At 38.6% G+C, this 22,305-nt stretch overlaps 1 protein-coding gene across 1 annotated transcript; it reads right to left on the reverse strand.

The window, feature by feature from the left end:
- Positions 1 to 4,622: 4,622 nt before the first annotated feature.
- Positions 4,623 to 22,064, reverse strand: asmt (acetylserotonin O-methyltransferase). The gene is made up of 8 exons (XM_020920262.2): positions 21,966 to 22,064; positions 21,468 to 21,642; positions 20,509 to 20,638; positions 19,579 to 19,647; positions 11,546 to 11,664; positions 7,912 to 8,052; positions 5,753 to 5,875; positions 4,623 to 4,846 (listed from the first exon to the last, which is right to left on the reverse strand). The coding sequence occupies exons 1-8, from the start codon at positions 22,062 to 22,064 to the stop codon at positions 4,623 to 4,625; spliced, it is 1,080 nt and encodes a 359-aa protein (XP_020775921.1).
- Between the last annotated feature and the right edge of the window lie 241 nt (positions 22,065 to 22,305).

Consider the following 22,305-nt stretch of genomic DNA (forward strand, 5'->3'; position numbering starts at 1 on the left):
TGGACCAAGTGTCTGGACAGCCCAGACTCACCTCACTTTCTCTCTCTTCTCACTCTCTCCTCTCTATTTTTATAGCTCCAACTTTGCAGATCGCTCCATAAAACCCACTCAGGCTGAACCAAGGGCCGACGCAATAATGGCTTCATGAGAGAGAACTGCAAATGGGTGCACAGGCAAAATGTATGCACCTCTCTCTGCTCCAGTGCGAAAAACATTGACCTGAGTCTAAATCATTGACGAATCACACACAAAGTACTTGAGTAGAAGCTCAGAAATCACTGCTGAATTTCCACTGCTGGGAAAGTGAAGTTTATTTAAATTCTACAGAAAAGTGTGCTCTCTCTCCTTAGGGTAAAAGCTTCAGAAGTGAAAATGTTAAAACTCATCTCCTGCTGGCCTGATTCACACGGGGTTGGCTTAGCTTTTTTGGGAACTTTATTTTGAAAGTATTAAATAAAGTACAAAACTGTCATGCAACAAGATGATTGAACTATGAAAAAATATGAAGAGTCCAACAACAAAAACAGATATCTCCTGTTCTGAAAAATTGCTAAAAATGTTTGTTCTTTTTATTACCATATTTGGCAATGGCAATAATGTATAGTGGATTTTATCAAGAAGGGATATCATTATATTTTGAAAGCAGTAAAATTGATTTGGCCTTTGAAAATATTATTGCACTAAGAGTAAACTACAAGCTTCCGATGACTTTTTCAGATAGCGATTTTTGCAAATGGACTCTTTATATTAAGTTATAGAAATGTTTTGCTGTATTGACACTAGTATGACCTTAACGGGACTAGGACTGCACAAAATATAGCAAACGAAATAAAATCACAATTATTAAATTAATTACAAAAGCTTCAGTTATGTAGATAATAGAATGTCCTCTGCAAAGAACAAAATATTCTGCTTTTTATAGAAAAATCTTGTACCTGTTTTGACCTCTACAAGTATGTTCTAAAATGCATTCAGTTTGTCTTCTTTCAAATCTTAATGCTCCCTGTGGTTAAAAAGTGCACTTTGAAAAGAATCCTATACTTTTTTCTTATTTTGCAATTGCAAATAAAATACTCAATTTGTTTTTGGTATTTTTATAGAGAACCCTCAGGAAACAAAACCAAATATACAAATAAATATTCTTGATAACAATTTGTGTGTTGTGTAGAACAGTTACTGTACCATTTGAAAGGATAGATGCATAATTTAACTTGTATTTTGTATGAATGTATCTATGAAAAGTACTAGCACTGACTTCTGTTTGGGTTGAGTGCTTGTTTTGATCACTAATCAAACAATGACACTCTTGTTACCAAAGCCCATGCTGTGTCAGTGCTCAGGGCTGGGGTCTGCCTCCTGCCTCTGCTCTTCATTTCCCTCATTAGTCCAGCTCTTTGTAAAACACTCCACAAGGATTTGACATCAATTCTCATTTATTGCACTTTGAAGTCTGATTAATTCACAATTACAATGAGTAAAAGACAGAAAGGGAGGGGGAGGGGGAGAGTAGAGACAGTCAAGTGAACAGAAAAGACTCAACAAGCTGTTTTGAGACTGAGAACTAAGCATGTCTTCTTTTAGCATATTTCATCATTAAATACACCTTAATTGGGGTTAATAAAGCATGAACAAAGACTTAATCCATAATGAACAAATAGTTTAAGAAATATTCAGGTTTAGAAACTGCTTAATTAATATCCTAACCTTGAACCAGGGTTAATAAATACTGAATACTTACTTATAGATGTGTATAATTATGACACATGTCTGCTGCTATTTTTGCTTATTTTGAATTTATTATTATCATTAATATTTTTGAGCCTTATAATTATATTTATTGATGTGATGTGATTTGTGAGCTACTAAGTCTAATTATATCTTTGCTCATGCTTCATGAAGGCTAATTAAGGTGTATTTATTGGCGGCACAGTGGCTGAGTGGCTAGCACTCATGCCTCACAGCAAAAAGGTTCCGGGTTTGATCCCTTGGGTCGCCTGGGCCTTTCTGTGTGGAGTTTGCATGTTTCTCCCTGTGCATGGATGGGTTTCCACCGAGCGCTCCGGTTTCCCCCATTAACCCAAAACATGCTACATAGGTCTCCAAGAACAGTTAATAGTCAAGGTCAATTAAATACAATCATTCAATGAACCTGACCAGGTTGCTGGTGCTAGTGGCTAGACACTTCACCCACATTGCCCAGTATGAAAGTGGTGTGTGCGTGAGTGATGGTGGTAGTCGGAGGGACCGTTGGCGCCGATTGGTATGGCAGCCACGCCTCTGTCAGTCTGCCCCAGGGCAGCTGTGGCTACAACAGTAGCTTACCATCACCAGGTATAGAGTGAAAGAATAATATATGCTGAATGTAATGCTCTGTAAAGTGTCTTTGTGACAAAAATGTCTGTGAAAAGTGCTATATAAATGGGGACTTACTTATTTTTAAGTGTTAATAAAATAATAAAAATAAAATAAAATAAGAGCTAGAGAGTTACATTACAAACATGTTAGCAGAGTGTTTTACTCAAGTTAGAGGAATTACATGAGATGTTCTTTACTTTGACATTTCAGCTATGAACTTCCAGCCATCCTCAAATTTCATAACAGATGATTAAAGGAGACAAAATTCACTTTAGTATCAATTTTGTCGAGTGTTCCTAGATTTAACTGATAAGTACTTTTTGAGTCCAGATCTGAGTACATATTGCACCTCTGATTACATTACACAATCACTTGCTATGATTCAGAGTCTCATAAAAGCAGCATTTCTCATCAGAAGAACCCCAGAAATAGCCCTCACAAAAGGAGGATTCTCAGTCTGAATACAAGGAGATATGACAGGAATAAAAGATGGAGCAGTGCCATTGTGTAAAGCCATTTATTGAGTCCATCTATCATTACACAGAATAAGGTAGAAAGAGGATTTACTGGGCAGTCCGAGGGGCGAGTCCATACACGGGGATTAGGAGAACATAATGACAAAGATATGAAGAAGGTCCACTATATGAAAAACCACAATGATACAGACTAACCCTTACAGTCCAGGCCAAGTCATTTAAATTCACTTGGAAATTGTAGATAGATATCCACCTGTGGAAATATATAGATGAATTTGAATGTCCATGTATTTAAAGGTCCTATATTACACAAAATTGAGCTTTAAGCCATGTTAAAACATACCCAGAATTATGTTTTATTTTATTTACACATATTTGAATAACCCTGCATTATTAGACTTTTGCATGTCTTCATCTCCAAAGCTCAAAATGTTCTCTTCCATCTTCTGACGTTCTGTAGTGAGAGTTTTCAATTTATCTTTTAGCTTTAGTTCTGTAGAGATAGGCAATACCAGGGCTGAAGTTTAAAAACACAGTGGAACACTTCCTGTATCACCAAATGACATCACAATGGTAAACAGAGTGTTTTCTGTTTGAGAGAAAAACACAGACTAAATTTACACATTTTGTGTGTTAAACAATATGTTTTTGATGAGGAAACAACATTACAGAAAATAGCATAATATGGACCTTTAAAGATGAAGAGTGGCAAGGCACTTTAAGCATCAGAAGATGATGGTTCAATTCCCAATGTGATTGTGGCCTTAGAAAAGACACTTCAGTCCACTGGGGTCCAATGTATGTGCACACTGTTGTCTGAATATGTGAATGCTATTAACAAGTCATTATTATCAAATAATTTTTTACTATTTTTATAGAATAATTGAAGTAGCCAAAGAGGTAAAAGAAGCAGGAGGAACCAGAGACATGAACACTCAGCACACTGTGGCAGTTGTGTCCATTAGTCTGGCTATGTCTCCATTCTAATATAGGCCAAATAACTGAGCTGAAGGAATCCTTGATACAAAGTAGTGCAATTTCTCTATCAGACTTATCAAATAAGAAATTGAGTACACTATGTGGTTAAGTGTGCAGTGAGGTTATACTTCATGGTGACCTGCCTGCTCTTCTCATTCATGTGGTTCAATTCCAATAATTTTCCATATACAGTAGTTGAGCAAAACTTGTCTTACAGATGTGCTGTATATGCAGGTCCTATAGTAGAAAAAAACCCATCATGTGCTATCAGTATCTAATTATAAAGGATTTTATCATCCGACAATAAACTGAGTGCACCGTTAGCATGCCGGTGTTTGTTAGAATTACTTTTGTTAAGCCATCACTAATTGCCACAATACTCTTGCACTTAATTTGTGTACAATATGTTTACTGTCTACCAAATTTCTGATAGAGGATCCACCAGCTGCTTCTCTCCATAGTTATTGCTTTGCCTGAAATGTTCCACAGTATGTCATTAAACGATGTATGTTGCATTTATTTAAATACACGTGATTTTATTGCACAAAAGTACCTTAAAACATTCTTACCTGCTTGTCACCATAGAAATAAGTATGTTTAATGCCCTACTGTGGAACCTTCTATTCAAAACAATTGCATCTCCATACAGAAAAGCACCAAAAATGCAGTTACGTAATGCACTTTCAACAGCCACCCCAATAAAGACAATAATTTAATCACAGTATAATTACGCCTTATTGGTGTACAATTGAAGTGTATTTGTCTGACCTTGGTGGACTCACAAGCTCATTACCTTGAGCGTGCCCTCATGAATCAGTCTCTTGTCTGTTTGCGTCCCAGGACAGAGTCGTAGGTCTTTCCGGTGAAGCGATGCTGCACAGAAGTGAATCCAGCGGCTGTGAGGAGGGCAGAGTACTGGGCAGCTGTCCTCTCCCTCCCCTCAGTCTGCACCAGCATGTTCAGAGAGTAGAGCTGAGCAGTAAGGGGGCCTGAACCGTCTTCAAAGAGCAGGGCCTCCACCAGCAACACTGCGCCACCTACAGGACATAACAATACAGCAAGTCTAAGATCAACGTAAGGTTGTTAAAAGTAATGAAATTAAGATACTAATCGATACTATCTGGTATCAAAACTAGATACTCATTTAAGTATCAATACCAAAAAAGTTGCATTCACAAAACAATTGAACCTGAATAGCTCTAGAATGATTTTGAGTTGTATGAGAAGTGTAGACTAATGACAGAGAGATACAGACTAATAAGATGACAGAGGGATTACTGCATGGTTAAATAAAAGAAAGTGCAATTGTTTAATATTGAAACTTATATTATATTGTCTAAAGAAAGAGCGCTTTTAATTATCATTATGATATCGGAATCAGGACTGATTATCAAGTCTATTACTTATCAGAATCGAGTTTGAAACTTTAGTATGGTGACAACACTAACTCAAAGACACATGCTGTCCAATGAGCCCCGCCCAAACCTTCTATTGATCAGCCTCTGCCTTAAGTGAGTGGCAAGCTGATACAATACATAGATATAATAAGTCAATATGAAGTGTAAATTAAAGCCAATGTGAAGTCAATGTGAAGTGTAAAGTGAATATGACTGAAATAAATAGAACAGGCTCTAATATTGTTATTATATATTTAGCCATTTGTCTTGATCTAGATCTTGAAACAAAATGTATTGTGTTATTATTATTTGTCTGGTTTTGCCCTGTTTTAATTAGGACTTTTCCATTAATTTCCCTGTTTTATTATGAGACAGACACAGATGTCTGGGGAACTCATCTCCTGAGTCATTGCTTGTGTCCTTGATCAAAGTCAGATGGACAGATTTTCGAGGATGAGATGCATTGTGGGATTCAATCTGCTCTGTCGTTTCAAGCCGAAGAAACTCATATTTTCCTCCTTTTTTCACACTCAGATCAACACAGACCTGGATTGCAGGCCTTGTACACTCGAGAGAGAAGCTCCACGCAGCACTGGTCAGTCCAGTCATGGAGGATTCGGGCTAAGATGTAGAGGTCTGCTTTGGGGATGGGGTCTTTGAAAAAATCACCTGTAAAATCAACACACAAATCATTATTCACAATTAAATATACAATAAAACAGTTAAATTGCACAGAAAATTGATGTAAGATATTTTTAATTCACTGGCTTTTCAAAAAATAAAGTAAAAGAAAGCATAATTTACAAAAATTACCTAATTGTTCTCTTTTTTATCTTGATCAAACTGGATATTGATTTGTCTGTCTTTGGTAAAATTGTTTATCTAGTTTTAGAGTATTTTTAATTTCAATTTGAGCTTTTAAAGTCTTTTCAGTTTTGCTTCTCTCTTTTACTTTATTGTTACAACACTGTAATCCACCCATCCAATAAAGGTTATTATGCTATTTTTACAATAACAACAACTACTCAACTACTACTACTGCTACTACTACTGCTACTACTACTACTACTACTATTACTACTACTACTATTACTACTATTACTACTACATATTACACCAACCATGGCGTGTAACAAATATTTCTTTATTCTATTACTGCATAACAAAGCCAAACCTGATTACTACCTGGGTTTGTCTATGGCTATTCAATTATGTGAAATCTATGTGAGCTGAGCCTGTATCCAGATGCTTTCTACCATTCAACTGTGCTGTACTTATGGCAGGGAAAAGCATACAGCCCCATGTTCCTGTGTGTAATTTGGCTTGGTCTTATCTAACCTAACACTGCAGCCTGCCATTATCAGCCTATGACAGAAATGGGTAAATAAACAGGTCCAAAAGAACAGCAAAGGATTACAAATGGGAGCACAGGTGGATGTTCAGTTTATACCAGCCACTGTTATCTGTGCTGTATATTCATGTATCTTAATGGATGCACTGTGTCATTTTGAGACTAAAGAAGACAGCTGAAAGACAGTAAACAAGGCCGGTGTAATGCACCCTGAAAATGGCATGCATCAGAGCTCAGCAACATAACAGGGTCAAACAAAGGCCAAGCAATGCAAGGAGCATGTTTTCGCCTTTATATAGGTCATTGTGTTGTAATGGGCAGCACAAATCCACTTACAGAAACAAAAAACATTTGGTTGCGTTCTTTCATCCACAAGTGGGTGCTGCAACTGAATTATTTACAAGGATTATTTTATTTTATTGTTTAGTACACCAAATTATGATTTTGTTCCTGGACGAAAATATGTCCTTTGTGTTTGATTCTTACTCCTTTTTATTGAATTGAAGTACAATTTCTCAGATAGAAACCTTTAATTGCCTCCACCAGTATTATAAGTAACATTGTTCCCCCTTACAAACTAGACTTGGATATTGTATAGTATAAAATATGACTAATTTGAATGCTATGATGAATGATACACATTGCATTCAGATTTGCAATTTATTTTTTAGTAACAGAATTGTTCAAAGTTCAATTTAAAGGTGCATTGTGTAACTTTTCTGGTAGAGGGTCTGTCAAATGCTTTACTTCATGGAGATGTTATTGCTTTGACTGGAATGTTTCACAGTATGGCATTAAAACTTTCTATCTTCATGGAGCTCAAACCAGACCACATTACAAGTCAGATCTGTGGAGAGGAATCCCCACTCACAGTTAGAATGCCTGTTTTTCTAGGTATTTTTGAGCAATAAAACCACCTGTAACTGAAAAAATGTAAGTTAGAGCTGTCATATTGTGAAACATTCTAAGCAGAGCAATATCCATAGAAACAAAAAGGTGACATCCACACAGTGCACCTTTAAACACATCTAGAAGAACTGACTAATTACTCACATTTCTGAACATGTTTGTACAGATGTAAACTACAGGATTAGAACACTTTGACACTTTTCAAAGTATCGAACCAGTTCCCACTTGTACTGATTTAACTATAGGACAATGTTATGTGTATGAGAAGATGCATATCAGGTTTGACAGACTAATAAGCTTTGCCCTTACACAGGTGGAGAGAGTGGAATAAATGCATTAACAAGTCTGGCCTATAGCATCTATGTTTACATTAGCACTTGTCAATCCAAGATGACTGACAATGCCTTCAAATTTCAGTTTTACACCCTGATTAAGAACACTCTACCTTCATGAAACCCTATCCTGCTGTGGGCACCGGTGACAAAGTGTTCCCTTGACGTGTGTACCACCTTGGGGAGGTCAAAGATCGTCACAGTGCATTGTGGGTAGGCAGACGTGCAGTGCTTGGCTAATGCGCCGCTGCAGCCTGGAGGGACAAAAACACACAGAGGAAAGGATTACTTACAGTGTAGTTAGTGCACAATGAATACTGATCGGCTTCATTACTAAACCAAGAGGGCACTGACGTACAGCCAGTCATTCTACAGAGCATGATACATATTATAAAGGCAAAACTGTCAGGGGAACCCAAACTTTTTTTCTTGACGAGCTGAAATGAATATGAATTATTACATCAACTCTAATAATGCATTACACATAAAAAGCCATCTGCAAATAGATTTATGATTTAATTATCTCAAATGATTATGCTTTTGGAGGAATAGACTGTTCTGGTCTGTCTAACTTCTCTCAAATTTGAATCTAACCAAATCTCAATTGTCCCTCTTTAAGCATTAAGTATTTTTTAGTTATTATTATTTTTTGTTTGTTTGTTTTTTTGTTTGTTTGTTTGTTTTCATTTTTTTTCAATCTCTTAAACCTTTTATCAAAATTCTTGACATAAATACAAGCACACACAGCTACTCCCTCTTCTGTTTGACATTATTTGCTGCTGCTGCTGCTGTTGCTACTATTACTTCAATTTTGAAAGTAAAGTTTATAAAATATAAAATAACAAACACATTGTCAGCTTGATGCTAATTATTCAACTGAATACTTACCTAGTGTTAGTGATTTAAAAGTACAAAAATGCATTCTAATTATTTGTAAGATATGATTTAACTGTGCTGCCTTAGGGAATTTGCTTCATCTAACATTCATGCTCATGCATATTTTTAATTGAAGCAAATTTTGAGTGACACTAACCCACTTCATTCATAAATATTCAATCTTACGTTCCAGGAATCTTACCAATACACTCATTCACAGTTTGAATCCATTAGACCTGGTCATGAGTGTGACTTCCAAAGCTTTTCGTAACTATTGTTTTATTCACAACACTTGCTGCTACCTGGAAGACCCCATGCTGTGCGGCAGAGGTCAAAGCTGTGAATTGAGCTAGAAAAAACTAGCAACACAGGAACAAGCTGTACATGCAAACACTAGAGGCTCGGCGTAATATGAAAAATGACACTTTCATCAAGATACTTTGCCAGCATCATTATCATTTTTCATGCTTCATAAACTGAGAATTTTAAAGAGCAAAAGATAGAAGAAAGTGACAGATAATAATAGCAGCAGAGTGTGTGAGGAGGACTGGACTGATAGGAAAGCACCCATGTGGAATCAAGAGGCATGATATGGGTAAGACAGACCTGCTGTTCGAATACTGTGGGCTCTTAGGATGCCTGCAATGCGCTAATATTATCAGTCTGCCCCAACAAATATTGACATATTTCTTAATTGCATAATGCTGACATTTTGTGTTATTTTTTATGGAAGTGTCAGTATTATGCAATTGTCCCGGGTGCACTCACTCCTGGACCCACCCTGGAGCCAAACAGATTCAGCAACTCTTAATTTGTAAAAGAAATCATTTCCAGTCAGTCTTACTTTATAAATCTATAAATCTGAAATGTTTTTTCAGTATTTTAAAATTTTCCATTAAATTATTTTGAGTTGTTTCCAACAAATAGAGATAAAATAAGTCTGATTTAAGGCTATATACTATAAGGCTAGTCTCCCACAAGCTATTTTTAGCCTAATATATGTGTACTTAATTGTCTGTAAGTTGTATTATGTAACTTTTCTGGTAGAAGGTGCACCTGCTTATCTCTGTCACTGATTTGCCTGAAATGTTCCACAGTATGACATTATACAAATCCATGTTCAAGGAGGTAACTGACATCACCAGGCCAAGTTACAGGTCAGATCTGTGGAGAAGTGACCCTACATGGAGCTCACAGACAAAATGATGACAACCCTCCTTCAGAAAAAAGTACATAAGGCACCTTTACATTCAGTAAAATCCAAAAGGTCACATCATCGTATTTTTATGCATGTGGTGGAATTCTAACTAACCTTGTGCTGTCAAAAGGTTCTGAGATGCAGATTCAAGTCTATCAACCGATAAGTTTCAGTTTACCTTGAATGTTGCTGCTCTACCTTGTGATTAAATTTTAATAAGCAACTAATGTCTTACACCCATGTACACATGGACATGAAAGTTGGATGGACAGATGATGGGCAGCAGGTGACACAGACACAACAGACGCTGCAGAGGCTCCTGGTGGGACCCGTGGAGGACAGCAGCTCACGCCCTTCACACCCCTGCAGCCACACGCACAGTTTAGGAAACCCACAGTGATCTACACTGATACATAAACATGAGTGTGTGCACGGGAGCACACAGGGAGCACAGGGATCACAGTGCACCTCCTCCTGTGTCTGCAGCCACGTGTGAGCAAAGACAGGATGGCAGGGGTTTAATGGCTTCACAGCACCCTCCTGTGGACAGCTGGAGTGTCACACTGCAGGTAATAAGGTATGGACAGACTTCAGTTCAGCGAAGATAAAACCAAGCAATATCACTGCTATGTTTATGTGTGATCAGTCATGATATGTTTTTATTTATTTCAAGTTCAGGCTCATTGTCTATATTACTAATATATATTGTTCACCCAAAAATCATCAAATGGAATGTACCAAAGTAAAAGAAAAATCTACATCATACTTTGAAAAACATTTCAGCTGAAGTCACATAAGCGCTAATGATGTAAGAAATCTTTTTAAGCTCAAACCTGTGACAGACATTCATATTCAGCTAAGGTGAAACACAAATGAAAGTAAGAGTCAGTGCTTTCTGATGGTAAAACAAAGAAAAATGGAAATGAAAAACAAGAAAGTGATGCTCTAAAAGTGCTATGTCTCTTGCTGTGTCTAAAATGGTTAGATCCCCATTATCTGGTGAGAAGCTGAGTTGAACAACAGTTTTGACAGACCTGCTGGATAGTGCAGCCAATCTCAGTGGGGCCATTCAAGTCTAACCACAGACAAAAGACTCAAAAACACTCACAGTGCTGTGTTCAAATGCTTTGTTTTTCTATTCTGACAATTAGGACAAACCTCAAATCTCTTTCATTTGCAATTAGGCAACACTGAAATACATACTGGCACACAACATACTTTAATTTAAAAATGTTTTTGTTAATTTAGGGAAATGTGTCTGTGGGTATCTTCAGAACAAGCAAGCCCAAAATCTTCTGGGGGCTGTGTGTATTGTGTATTGACTTTTTTGAGGGAGTGGCTCTAAAATGTTTTAGTGTTATTTCAAAATCCTCTTGAAGGCTTGTTACCCATTCATTTCCTCCCAGGATTTCCCAGTTTTGTAAAGCATGTAGAGTAAGAGTGACGGGAGGTGACTTTTAAGTACTTTTTAGACTATGAAATGTGCTTAGTCGGTCTAATGCTGAGTTGTCTGTCTTTATGCACATACAGTGTATGAAGTGTGTGGTCTTCACCAGCTGTCTCCTGATGAACACAATTATACCATGTTCATAAATGTTAATGAGTGTGGACCCAGGGTCCTATGCAAATGAGACAGGTGATATGATGAGCAAAGACAAACAGAAGTGACTTACCTCCGAGGTCGCAGATGACCTTAAAAGGTGAGAGGTCAAAGGCCATGACGACATCTTTGCCGCAGATGTTCCAAATGGAGTTCATTAACTGCATGAACTTGACCATCTCTTCATCGGACCTGGCCACATGCAACAGTAAGTCAGTTTTCATGCACAATAAAATGTAAGAAAAGTTTAAAATACATAAATATAGATGGGGCGAGTTCAAATGAAATACGGGGGCTAGAATATTGAAGATGTTTAATTATGAGCACACTGTGTAATATTTCTGGTGGAGAGTCTTCCACCTGTCTCCATGGTGATGTTATTGCTTTACTTAGAATATTCCACAATACAGCATTAAATGTATCTATCTCAGTGAAAACATCTCCAAGCAGGAGACACCACTAGACCAAGTTACGGGCCAAGTTTGTGGAGAGGCGACCTCACTCACAGTAAAAATACTTGTTTTTTTCAAAAACATATTTTAGTTAAATATCTTTTTGTGGAACATTCCTGGCAAAGTAATAACATCTCTCTGACTTCAGGACACTAATGGAAAAGTTACTTGTACAAAAGTATAACGCATGACCACGTGTGTAATATATTATCTAGGCCTACATGCATTTTCAGTACAACCAGTACAACTAGCGTTACCCTATAGTTTTAGTTTCTAAAATCTAAAACATGGTGTTGATGTCAAGGAAAATCTGTGCCCATTATTGACTTTCTGATCAGATTCAATCCTCACACAACTTGGTAAACATGCATGCACGCACACACACACACACACACACACACACACGCTCGCACACAGCTTTAGTGGTCCAAACATGGGTAAAGTGAACTGATCAAGCGTCTGTGGCAGAGGAGTGAGAGGAGAGACAGGTCCCAAAGTGGCTCACTGTACATCACTTCAGCTCCACTTCTGCTGGGAAATAATCTGCTGATGTCTGGGCCTAAACACGCTCCGTCAACATCAATCTTCAATGTTTGTGAATCATGAAACCAAATAGGCCTTTAACAGCTGTGGTGTTTTGCATTATAATGGCCTGATATCTAGGAGGAGGCAGACTGAAGGAACTTGTAAGTTTTTTCTTCCAAACAGTGAATACAATCAAATCAAAAATCATCAATTTTATCAAATATATTTCAGTTACATAACATGTTGCAAGGGTATAGAAGACCTAGTGAAATCCTTTCCATATATCCAATTGCTTTGATTGGTTGGTACTGAAAATGATCTGTACAAGTATCAGAACATGGTTGTTGGGACCGATGTTAGTTTATACAAAAAGATTCGATTTCAGATTTCATTTTTAAAAGCTTAAAATGTGTGATATGAGAAACACTGTGAGGAGTGCAAATGCCATGGTACCATTTTATATTTTATCAAAAGTGGTCCTCAAATTTATATTTTTTGTGAGTGTTTAACCATGTTGAAATGTTGTTACCTCCTCAAAAACATATCTGGAGTTGTGTTTTGTTTCATTCACACATGCTTGAGTAACCCTTTATGTTACTGTCTACATCCTCATACCTCAAAATGTTCTGTTCCACCTTATGATGTCATGAAGTGGTAGTAGTCTTTCTACCTTTTGTTCAGTGGAGATTGGCAATTCCAGGGCTAAAATTATCCACATGATTCTAGTGAAGGTGTATGGAGTTTAAAAACACCTACAACCTAGTCTAAATATGCAGGATCTCTGTTATATATGTGTGGGGGAAAAAAACGAAAACTCCAGGAAACACAGATCAGAAAATAGAATCGTAGACCCTTTACATTTCTGTACAAGTATCACTGGTGAAATCACATCAATTGCTCTGGATAGAACCAATAAAACCACATTTGACTTTCAAAACGCCATCTTTTCCAACTGCAGTGACTCATCCTTTGACACATCCTTTGTCAGTTCTTGACTCTGGGATCTTGAGATTTTAAATTATTCAGGTGCAACACAAGGCAGGCTAAACTGAGGAGTAAATAGTGCAGTGAGTCATCCTTTTGAATCCGTTCTTCCTGCCGCTCCGAGAGGTTGTTCCCCACTTGGATAATATACCCACAGTATTCACAGGGGAAATGAGCACCGTAAACAAGCCCCACTCCACATTCAGTCAATTGAGCAGGTGTGGAGGCTCCTCATTCTCAATCAATTAAAGCTGAATTGCAAATTAATTTGAGTGAGAGAGTAACTGTTCAGTCTGGGCATGTACGGGCTGCACTGTAAACTGAATACAAGCAGGATTTGTACAGCAAGAATTACATTACAATACCTTATAAACATGATTTAAATATGTTTATGCAGCAATCAAGAATAACTTTTCCAGTATTTTTCTTTTAAACGAATATAGAGAAGGAAAGAGCACATTTATGGAAGGAGGGAAAGAGGACATTATTCCTTGTTATTTGCTCGGGACAGTTTATGTAAATGAATATACATGAGCTACATGCAGTAAACAATGCAAATCTACATTTGATGTCCTGCTCTTACTCTCACAGACACATATTCAATCACCAGCCTATACTGGAGGTGACGTGGGCAAAATGCCGTGCCCAAGAACACAATGAGAGTATTAATTTTCAGTGGGGATGTTCTAATCAATGAGCCACTGTGTCCCCACTTATCTTTTTTGCATGGTCACCGACCACGCAAAAAAGTGAAAAAATGAAATTGTGATATCTTTTCTAGCCATGATTTACCTACATACAAAATTTAACAGGTAGGGTTTAACTAATTGGGTGTACTGAGGTGGATTGACCCTATGGTGGTTGCTATGGTGGTTGTTATTATGGTTGCTATGATGGTTGCTATGGTGGTTTTTTGATGGTTGCTATGGTTGATGCAATAGTGGTTATGATGGTGGTTGTTATGGTCACTGTTATGGTGGTTGTCTTGGTTGTCATGGTAGTTATGGTGGTTGCTATGGTGGCTGTCATGGTGGTTGCAATGGTGGTTGCTATTGTGAATGCTATGGTAGTTGTTATGGTGGTTGTAGTGGTTGCTGTGGTGGTTGTAATAGTGGTTGCTATGGTGGTTGTGATGGTGGTTGTTATGGTGGTTGTTGTGGTTGTTGTGGTGGTTGCGATGGTCGATCATGGTGGTTGTTATAGTGGTTGTTATTATGGTTGCTATTATGGTTGATATGTTGGTTGTGATGGTGGTTGTCATGGTGGTTGTTATGGTGGTTGTTATAGTGATTGTTATTATGGTTGCTCTGGTGGTAGTTATGGCGATTGTTGTGATGGTGGTTGTGATAGTGGTTGCTATGATGGTTAATATGGTGATAGTTATGACGGTGGTTGCTATGGTGGTTGTCATGGTGGTTGCAATGGTGGTTGCTATTGTGAATGCTATGGTAGTTGTTATGGTGGTTGTAATAGTGGTTGCTGTGGTGGTTGTAATAGTGGTTGCTATGGTGGTTGTGATGGTGGTTGTTATGGTGGTTGTTGTGGTTGTTGTGGTGGTTGCGATGGTCGATCATGGTGGTTGTTATAGTGGTTGTTATTATGGTTGCTATTATGGTTGATATGTTGGTTGTGATGGTGGTTGTCATGGTGGTTGTTATGGTGGTTGTTATAGTGATTGTTATTATGGTTGCTCTGGTGGTAGTTATGGCGATTGTTGTCATGGTGGTTGTTATAGTGGTGGCTATGGTGGTTGTTATTATGGTTGATATGATGGTTGCTATGGTGGTTGTTATGATGGTTGCTACGGTGGTTGACATGGTGGTTGTTATGGTGGATGCTACAGGGGTTGTTATTGTGGTTGTTATGGTGGTTGTCATGGTTGTTATGGTGGTTGCGATGATGGTGTTTGTTATGGTAGTTGCTATGGTAGTTGTTATAGTGGTTGCTATGGTGGTTGTCATGGTAGTTGTCATAGTGGTTGTTATTATGGTTGCTATGATGGTTGCTATGGTGGTTGCTATAATGGTTGCTATGGTGGTTATGATGGATGCTATGGTGGAGGTCATGGTGGTTGTTATGCCGGTGGTTGTTATGGTGGTTGCTATGGTGATTTCTCATGGTGGTTGTTGTAGTGGTTGCTATGGTGGTTATATTATGATTGCTATGATGGTTGCTATAGTGAATTTTATGATGGTTGCTATTGTGGTTGTCATGGTGGTTGTCATGGTGGTTGTTATGGTGATTGTCATGGTTGTCATGGTGGTTATGTTGGTTGCTATAGTGGTTGTCATTATGGTTGCTATGATGTTTACTATGCTGGTTGTTATGATGGTTGCTATGGTGGTTGTCATGGTGGTTGTTATGGTGACTGTCATGGTTGACATGGTGGTAATGGTGGTTGCAATGGTGGGCGTGGTGATGGTAGTTGCTATAGTGGTTGTTATTGTGGTTGCTATGGTGGTTGGTATGGTAGTAGTTATGGCGGTGGTTGTCATGGTGGCTATCATTGTGGTTGTGATGGTGGTTGCTATGGTGGTTACTATGGTGGTAGTTATGGCGGTGGTTGTTATGGTGGTTGCTATGGTGGTTGCCATGGTGGTTGTCATGGTGGTTGTTATGGTGATTGTCCTGGTTGTCATGGTGGTTATGGTGGTTGCTATGGTGGTTGCCATGGTGGTTGTCATGGTGGTTGTTATGGTGATTGTCCTGGTTGTCATGGTGGTTATGGTGGTTGCTAATTTGGTGTTAGTTATGGCGGGGGTTGTTATGGTAGTTTCTATGGTGGTTATAGTGGTTCTTATTACGGTTGCTATGATGGTTGCTATGGTGGTTGTCATGATGGTTGCTATAGTGGTTGTTAAAGTTGGTTGTTATGGTGGTTGCTATGGTGGTTGTTGTAGTGGTTTCAACCACCATCACAACCACCATAGCGACCGCCATGACAACCACCCTAACCACCATCACAGCCACCATACCAGCCATCATAACAACCACCCTAACACCCTCCATAGCAACCACTGTAACAACCACTATGACAACCACAATGACAACCACCATACCAACCACCATAGCAACCACCATACCATCACCATGGCAACCACCATAACAATCACCACCCTAAAAACCACCATAGCAACCACTACCATGACAAACACCATATCAACCACCATCACAGCCACCATACCAGCCATCATAACAACCACCATAGCAACCACCATAACAACCACCATAGCAACACCATACCATCACCATGGCAACCACCATAACAATCACCATAACATCACCATAGCAACCACTACCATGACAACCACCATAGCAACCACCATAACAACCGTAACAACAACCATAGCAACCACCATAACAACCACCATAGCAACCACCATGACAACCACCACTATAACAACAACCATAGCAACCACCATAACAACCAACATAACAACCACCATACCAACCAACATAGCAACCACCATAACATCACCATGGCAACCACCATAACAATCACCACCCTAAAAACTACCATAGCAACCACCACCATGACAACCACCATATCAACCACCATAGCAACCACCATAACAACCGTAACAACCAAGATGTCACCTACCATAGAAACGATCATAGCAACCCCCATAACAACCACCACCATAACTACCACCATAACAACCACCATAGCAACCACCATGACAACCACCACTATAACAACAATCATAGCAACCACCATAGCAACCACCACGACAATCACCACTATAACAACAACCATAGCAACCACCATAACAACCATCATAAGAACCACCACCATAACTACCACCATAGCAACCGTCATGACAACCACCATGACAACCACCAGAAGAATGATCATGACAACCACCCTAACCACCATCACAGCCACCATAGCAGCCATCATAACAACCACCATGACAACCTTCATAGCAACCACTGTAACAACCACTATGACAACCACCATAACAACCATATAACAACCACCATGACAACCACCATAGCAACCACCAGAGCAACCATAACAACAACCATAGCAACCACTATGACAACCACTTTGACAACCCCCATAGCAACCACCATAACTACCATAACAACCACCACAGAAACCACCATGACAACAACCATAGTAACCACCATAACTACCATGACAACCACCATAACTACCACCATAGCAACCACCATAACAACCACCATGACAACCACCGTGACAGCCCCCATAGCAACTACCATAACTACCATAACAACCACCATGACAACCACCATAAAAATCATCATGACAACCATCAAAGCAACCACCATAACAGCTGCCACCATAATTACCACCATAACAACCACCATGACAATGACCTTAGCAACCACGGTAACAACCACCATGACAACCACCATAACAACTATCATAACAACCACCATATCAACCATGATAACAACCACCACCATAACAACCACCATAGCAACCACCATAGCAGCCACCATAACAACAACCATGACAACCACCCTAACCACCATCACAGCCACCATAGCAACCATCACAACAACCACTATGCCAACCTCCATAGCAACTACTGTAACAACCACCATGACAACCACCATAACAACCACCATGACAAACACCATAGCAACCCCCTAGCAACCATAACAACAACCATAGCAACCACCATGACAACCACCGTGACAACCACCATAGCAACCACCATAACTACCATAACAACCACCATGACAACCACCATAGAAACCATCATGACAACCATCATAGCAACCACCATAACAACCGCCACCATAACTACCACCATAGCAACCTCAGAAGAATTTTAAATAAAGGCTATATCAGAAAGTAAATGTGCGGGGAAAAATACAGATAGTGATAGAAAGTTCTCCACACAATCATGGGTTTCAGCTTTTGAATATTCAGAGATAGAATATTGTTAATTGCTCTGGCAACAGTACTAATTTGTCATTATTCTGAACACCATAGATAGGCTCTGTCTTGCAATATATTTAGAAATAGACCAGATGGTTGCAGTGTAAATGTTTGTTCAGTTGTAGCAGTGTCGTCCATGGATCTATGCTCTCCCTTGCACTTGATGTATTTATGTTTTACATCTGACGTTACATAAAGTACAAGATGAGAGGACATTTTCGCGGCTCATTTCTCTTTTGTTTGGGCTCTGACAGATTTTCGACAGCCCTCCACACTACAATGCCTCGGGTCGACTGCGATCAAAACCTATTAGCAAACAGTGTGTGAAACCCTGCAGCCATGTGACCCCTAAAAACTGCTGACCGGCCATCGGTGAAGCAGAAAGACTAGCTATTACTTTTCTATGTAAACAAAGAAGGACAATGTGAATGTGAATTGTAGCTTTTTTCTTGCCCTGAGCTTTTTGACATCACAGTGTCACATCTCCAGCCTCCTAATTAATCCCACAAGACGTTTTTGGAAGGAAACACAAACTGGGTGATTGACTGTCTGAAGAAAAAGTGACAAGAAGTAAGAATCATTATCGTTTGTCTTTGGGTGGATGGGAATTTGTCACATTGTGGAGATTGAAATCTGTAACTTTACGGGGACAAGAATCAGGTCCCAATTAGGTAAATCCTTCAATATTTGATTAGGGTTGTCAAAAGAATTGAAAATGAGATACTAATCATTACTAAAACTGGATATTCATTTGAGCAGGTATCATTCACAGAAATGAACCTTTCCTGAACAGCTTTAGAATGATGTTCAGCTGTATCAGTATCAAGTATAAGAGCACATAGACAAGTACATGCCCATGGATGACTAGAACCTACCTGAATGACTAAGGGATTACACATTTATAATGCCACACGGAAATATAAAAGAAAGTACTACAATTTAATCATGGTATCAGAGTTGGTATTGGTATAGGGTTTGTTCTTTAGTATCAAAACGGTTTTGTCATATTTTTTATTTGATGAATGTGCGAGTGTGAACATACCCTTAAAGTTCAGATGTGAGCAAACTTAGGTTAAGGTTAGGGTTTAGTTATAGTAAAGATTAGGATCAGACTCCAATAAATGTATGTGAGTGTAATGTCCTCATTACTGAATTGGGGACATGTGAGTATGTTCCAGGTGGGTAAAATTTTTTTTTTTACTTTTTTGCAAATATAATGTCTTGTCTTACCTGTACAGAGCCTGAAACAGATCTTTGGAGTTGACACCAAAAGCCTTTTCATACTGGTTTGTTCCCTCCCTGAAAGTTCAAGAAATATTTGACATTAACTTACACAAATAACATATACTTTGAAGATCACATTTGCAAAACAAGTTTTATAATGTCACTATTTACCACTCAGTCTTGTGGCTTGTCAGTCCCAGATGTAAAACTCTAAAATTTTGCAAGCTGAGCGTGAGTTGCAGACTTCACACCTGGAGGCAAAAATCTGTCCTCTTCCACCTCAAACTTACTTCCTCTGTTCTTTCTTATCCCTCTGTGCATTATTAACCTTGGCCTGGTTTGAAGTGCCCTGTTTATTTATTTCCTGTTTTAGCTCGTCGAGTCTGTCAAGCCCTTGCATCACGTTGTGTCCCAATTAAACAAAAGGAAATCATGCTTCTTATGTCTGCGTCACTTGGGGCAGCAGGATTCAATACAGTTGGGAAACACCAAAGAGGGTTCAAAGCTAACTATTTTAAAAAGGTACATTGTAAAATCTCCAGAGAAGTTCAAGCTGAATTTTGATGTTAACCCATGAATGAACTCAACAGGATCCAACCTCCAATTAACTTTTAGGCTTTTAAATACCATATCTCATGTTTATATTACATCTCTAGGTCAAAAACTGAAATAGCAACGATGAAATATATATTAGAACAAGAAAAAAATGTATTTTGATTGCATATATTGTGTTATAGATGGGCAATGTGTCCACCAGCTGCTTATTTACATGAAGATGTTATTGCTTTACCTTGAATGTTCTCCATGGAGACAAGCAGATGACACCACTATGGAACATTATGGGCAAAACAATTACATCTCCATGGGGATAAGTAGGTGGCAAAAAGTTGTATTACTCATCTTTAAAGTATAAGAATAAAACCAAGCCCAACATACCTGATGGCGTCAGTGAGGTAGTGCCAGCAAAGGTAGATGGTTTTGGAGCTGTACTGAATGGAGTGATACAAGGACACTGGGCTGGAGCGCGTCAGGTACACTCTGGCCTCCTCTGTGTTACTGTACAGTGCTGAAACAAGAAACAAGAAACAAGACAAGGTGAAAAATATTACTATGTTTAAAGGTGTCTTATGTTGTAAAATGCACTGAAAACATTACAAGAATAGGCTACTGTTGTTGTTACATGTTGATCTTTCGTGATCTAATTCTATTGACCAATCATATAATTAGTCATTATTCTGTATACTATCATATTAGTCAATTTACTGTGTTGATCAAACCAAATATAATATCAATAATTTATGTTGTAATAATTATCATTATTGCAATCAAAACCAGATTCACACCAAAAACCTGAATTAAACCAATTAAACATTGGCTAACTAAATCAAATTTGAGTTAAAACACACACACACACACATTATAGTTCTGTAACTGAGTGTTTTGTCTTGCTATTTAATCTTCGGGAGAGACAAAATCTATAGCAACTGGTGGTTGGTTCATCCAAGCAGCATGTCCATAGTTCCTCACAAAGCAGAATATTTTAAATCCACTGAGAAACGGTGAGTCGCTTTTCCATTTCACTGAGTCAGAGAGAGCGTACAGAAATCACACGCTGACTTTAGTGAACTACATAGAGCTACTTCAAAGAGAGCTATTTTAAGAAGTCCTGGGTAAGTGCTTTAATGGTATAAATATTAAAGTTAGCCTCAAGCGTCTCCGAAATTTGAACAGAAGATCATCTCTACAGAAGTTACATACAAAACAATTAATATTGCTTTCCATGTTTGCCAAGAGTGAGAAAAGGTGAATTTGAAAAAGGCTAGAATTTTAATGTTCTGTAAAATAAAAAAATAAAAACAATTTTAATGCATTTACATTTTGGTGCACTAGCTCACCCCGTTCATTTTCCTGGTGTGTTGTGAGTAGCTCGAGCCCTGTGCACGCAGCCAACAGTCTCTCCATCCCGTCCACACTGGCTCCGAGTGCTGCAGAGAGCTCCTCCGCCGACAAGGGGCGCTGTGCCTCATGTAACATGTCAAACACTCCCAACTCACAGGCCGTGAACACTGTCTGAGACAGAGCAGAGAACTGCATAATCTTTGAGAGATGGATTTGTGCATTATGTGCATTTAAATGCAAAGAGCTGTGACCAAGCATTTTCTTAATTACTTATCTACTTTATCAGTTAGACCCAGTGTAACTATTGCAAAATCATAGTCTCTTTTTTTTTTTTTTTTACTATAGTCTTAAATATTGTAGCTAAATAGTGAGGAGATATTCCAAATGTGGCCAAAATAAAATAGGGGATAGATAGGCTATAATCTGATAATGTATAAACAATATTTACACTCCAATAAAGTATCTCCTATCACAGTCTACAGTGTTTCTTGTACCTTAGAAATGAGGAATCCTTCTATGTACTGCAGTATTTTCCTGGGATACACCTCCACAGCCTTTGCTCCATCAGATCCTCTCTCCTGGTCTTCAGCCATATCCTCGTTCTCAACCAAAATCCCAAGTGGTTCACCTGTGTCTGTAGAGCATTTATGAATGACCAAGCAAAACTATAATACAGCCAGTCAAAACCATACTGCACACCCCCTTAAAAAACAGTGAGAGTAGCAGTGGGCTAAGAAGATTACAGTCAGATATCCCAGATTAGGACAGGGGCTCAGACGGCACCACACAAAGAAACAATATGGCCACAGTGCACCCTTGTTCATTATCAGTCAC

Source organism: Boleophthalmus pectinirostris, unplaced genomic scaffold (assembly GCF_026225935.1).
Source record: "Boleophthalmus pectinirostris isolate CB_2022bp ecotype Guang Dong unplaced genomic scaffold, ASM2622593v1 HiC_scaffold_1, whole genome shotgun sequence".
Taxonomy (NCBI): domain Eukaryota; kingdom Metazoa; phylum Chordata; class Actinopteri; order Gobiiformes; family Gobiidae; genus Boleophthalmus; species Boleophthalmus pectinirostris.

Coding starts and splice junctions, on each gene's coding strand:
- asmt (XM_020920262.2), bottom strand. CDS start 22,064: ATGGCTGAAGACCAGGAGAGAGGATCTGATGGAGCAAAGGCTGTGGAG. Junction 20,639..21,467: donor ACACCAGGAAAATGAACGGG/GTGAGCTAGTGC, acceptor TTCTTGTTTCAG/CACTGTACAGTAACACAGAG. Junction 11,665..19,578: donor CTGTTTCAGGCTCTGTACAG/GTAAGACAAGAC, acceptor GCATGTGGCCAG/GTCCGATGAAGAGATGGTCA.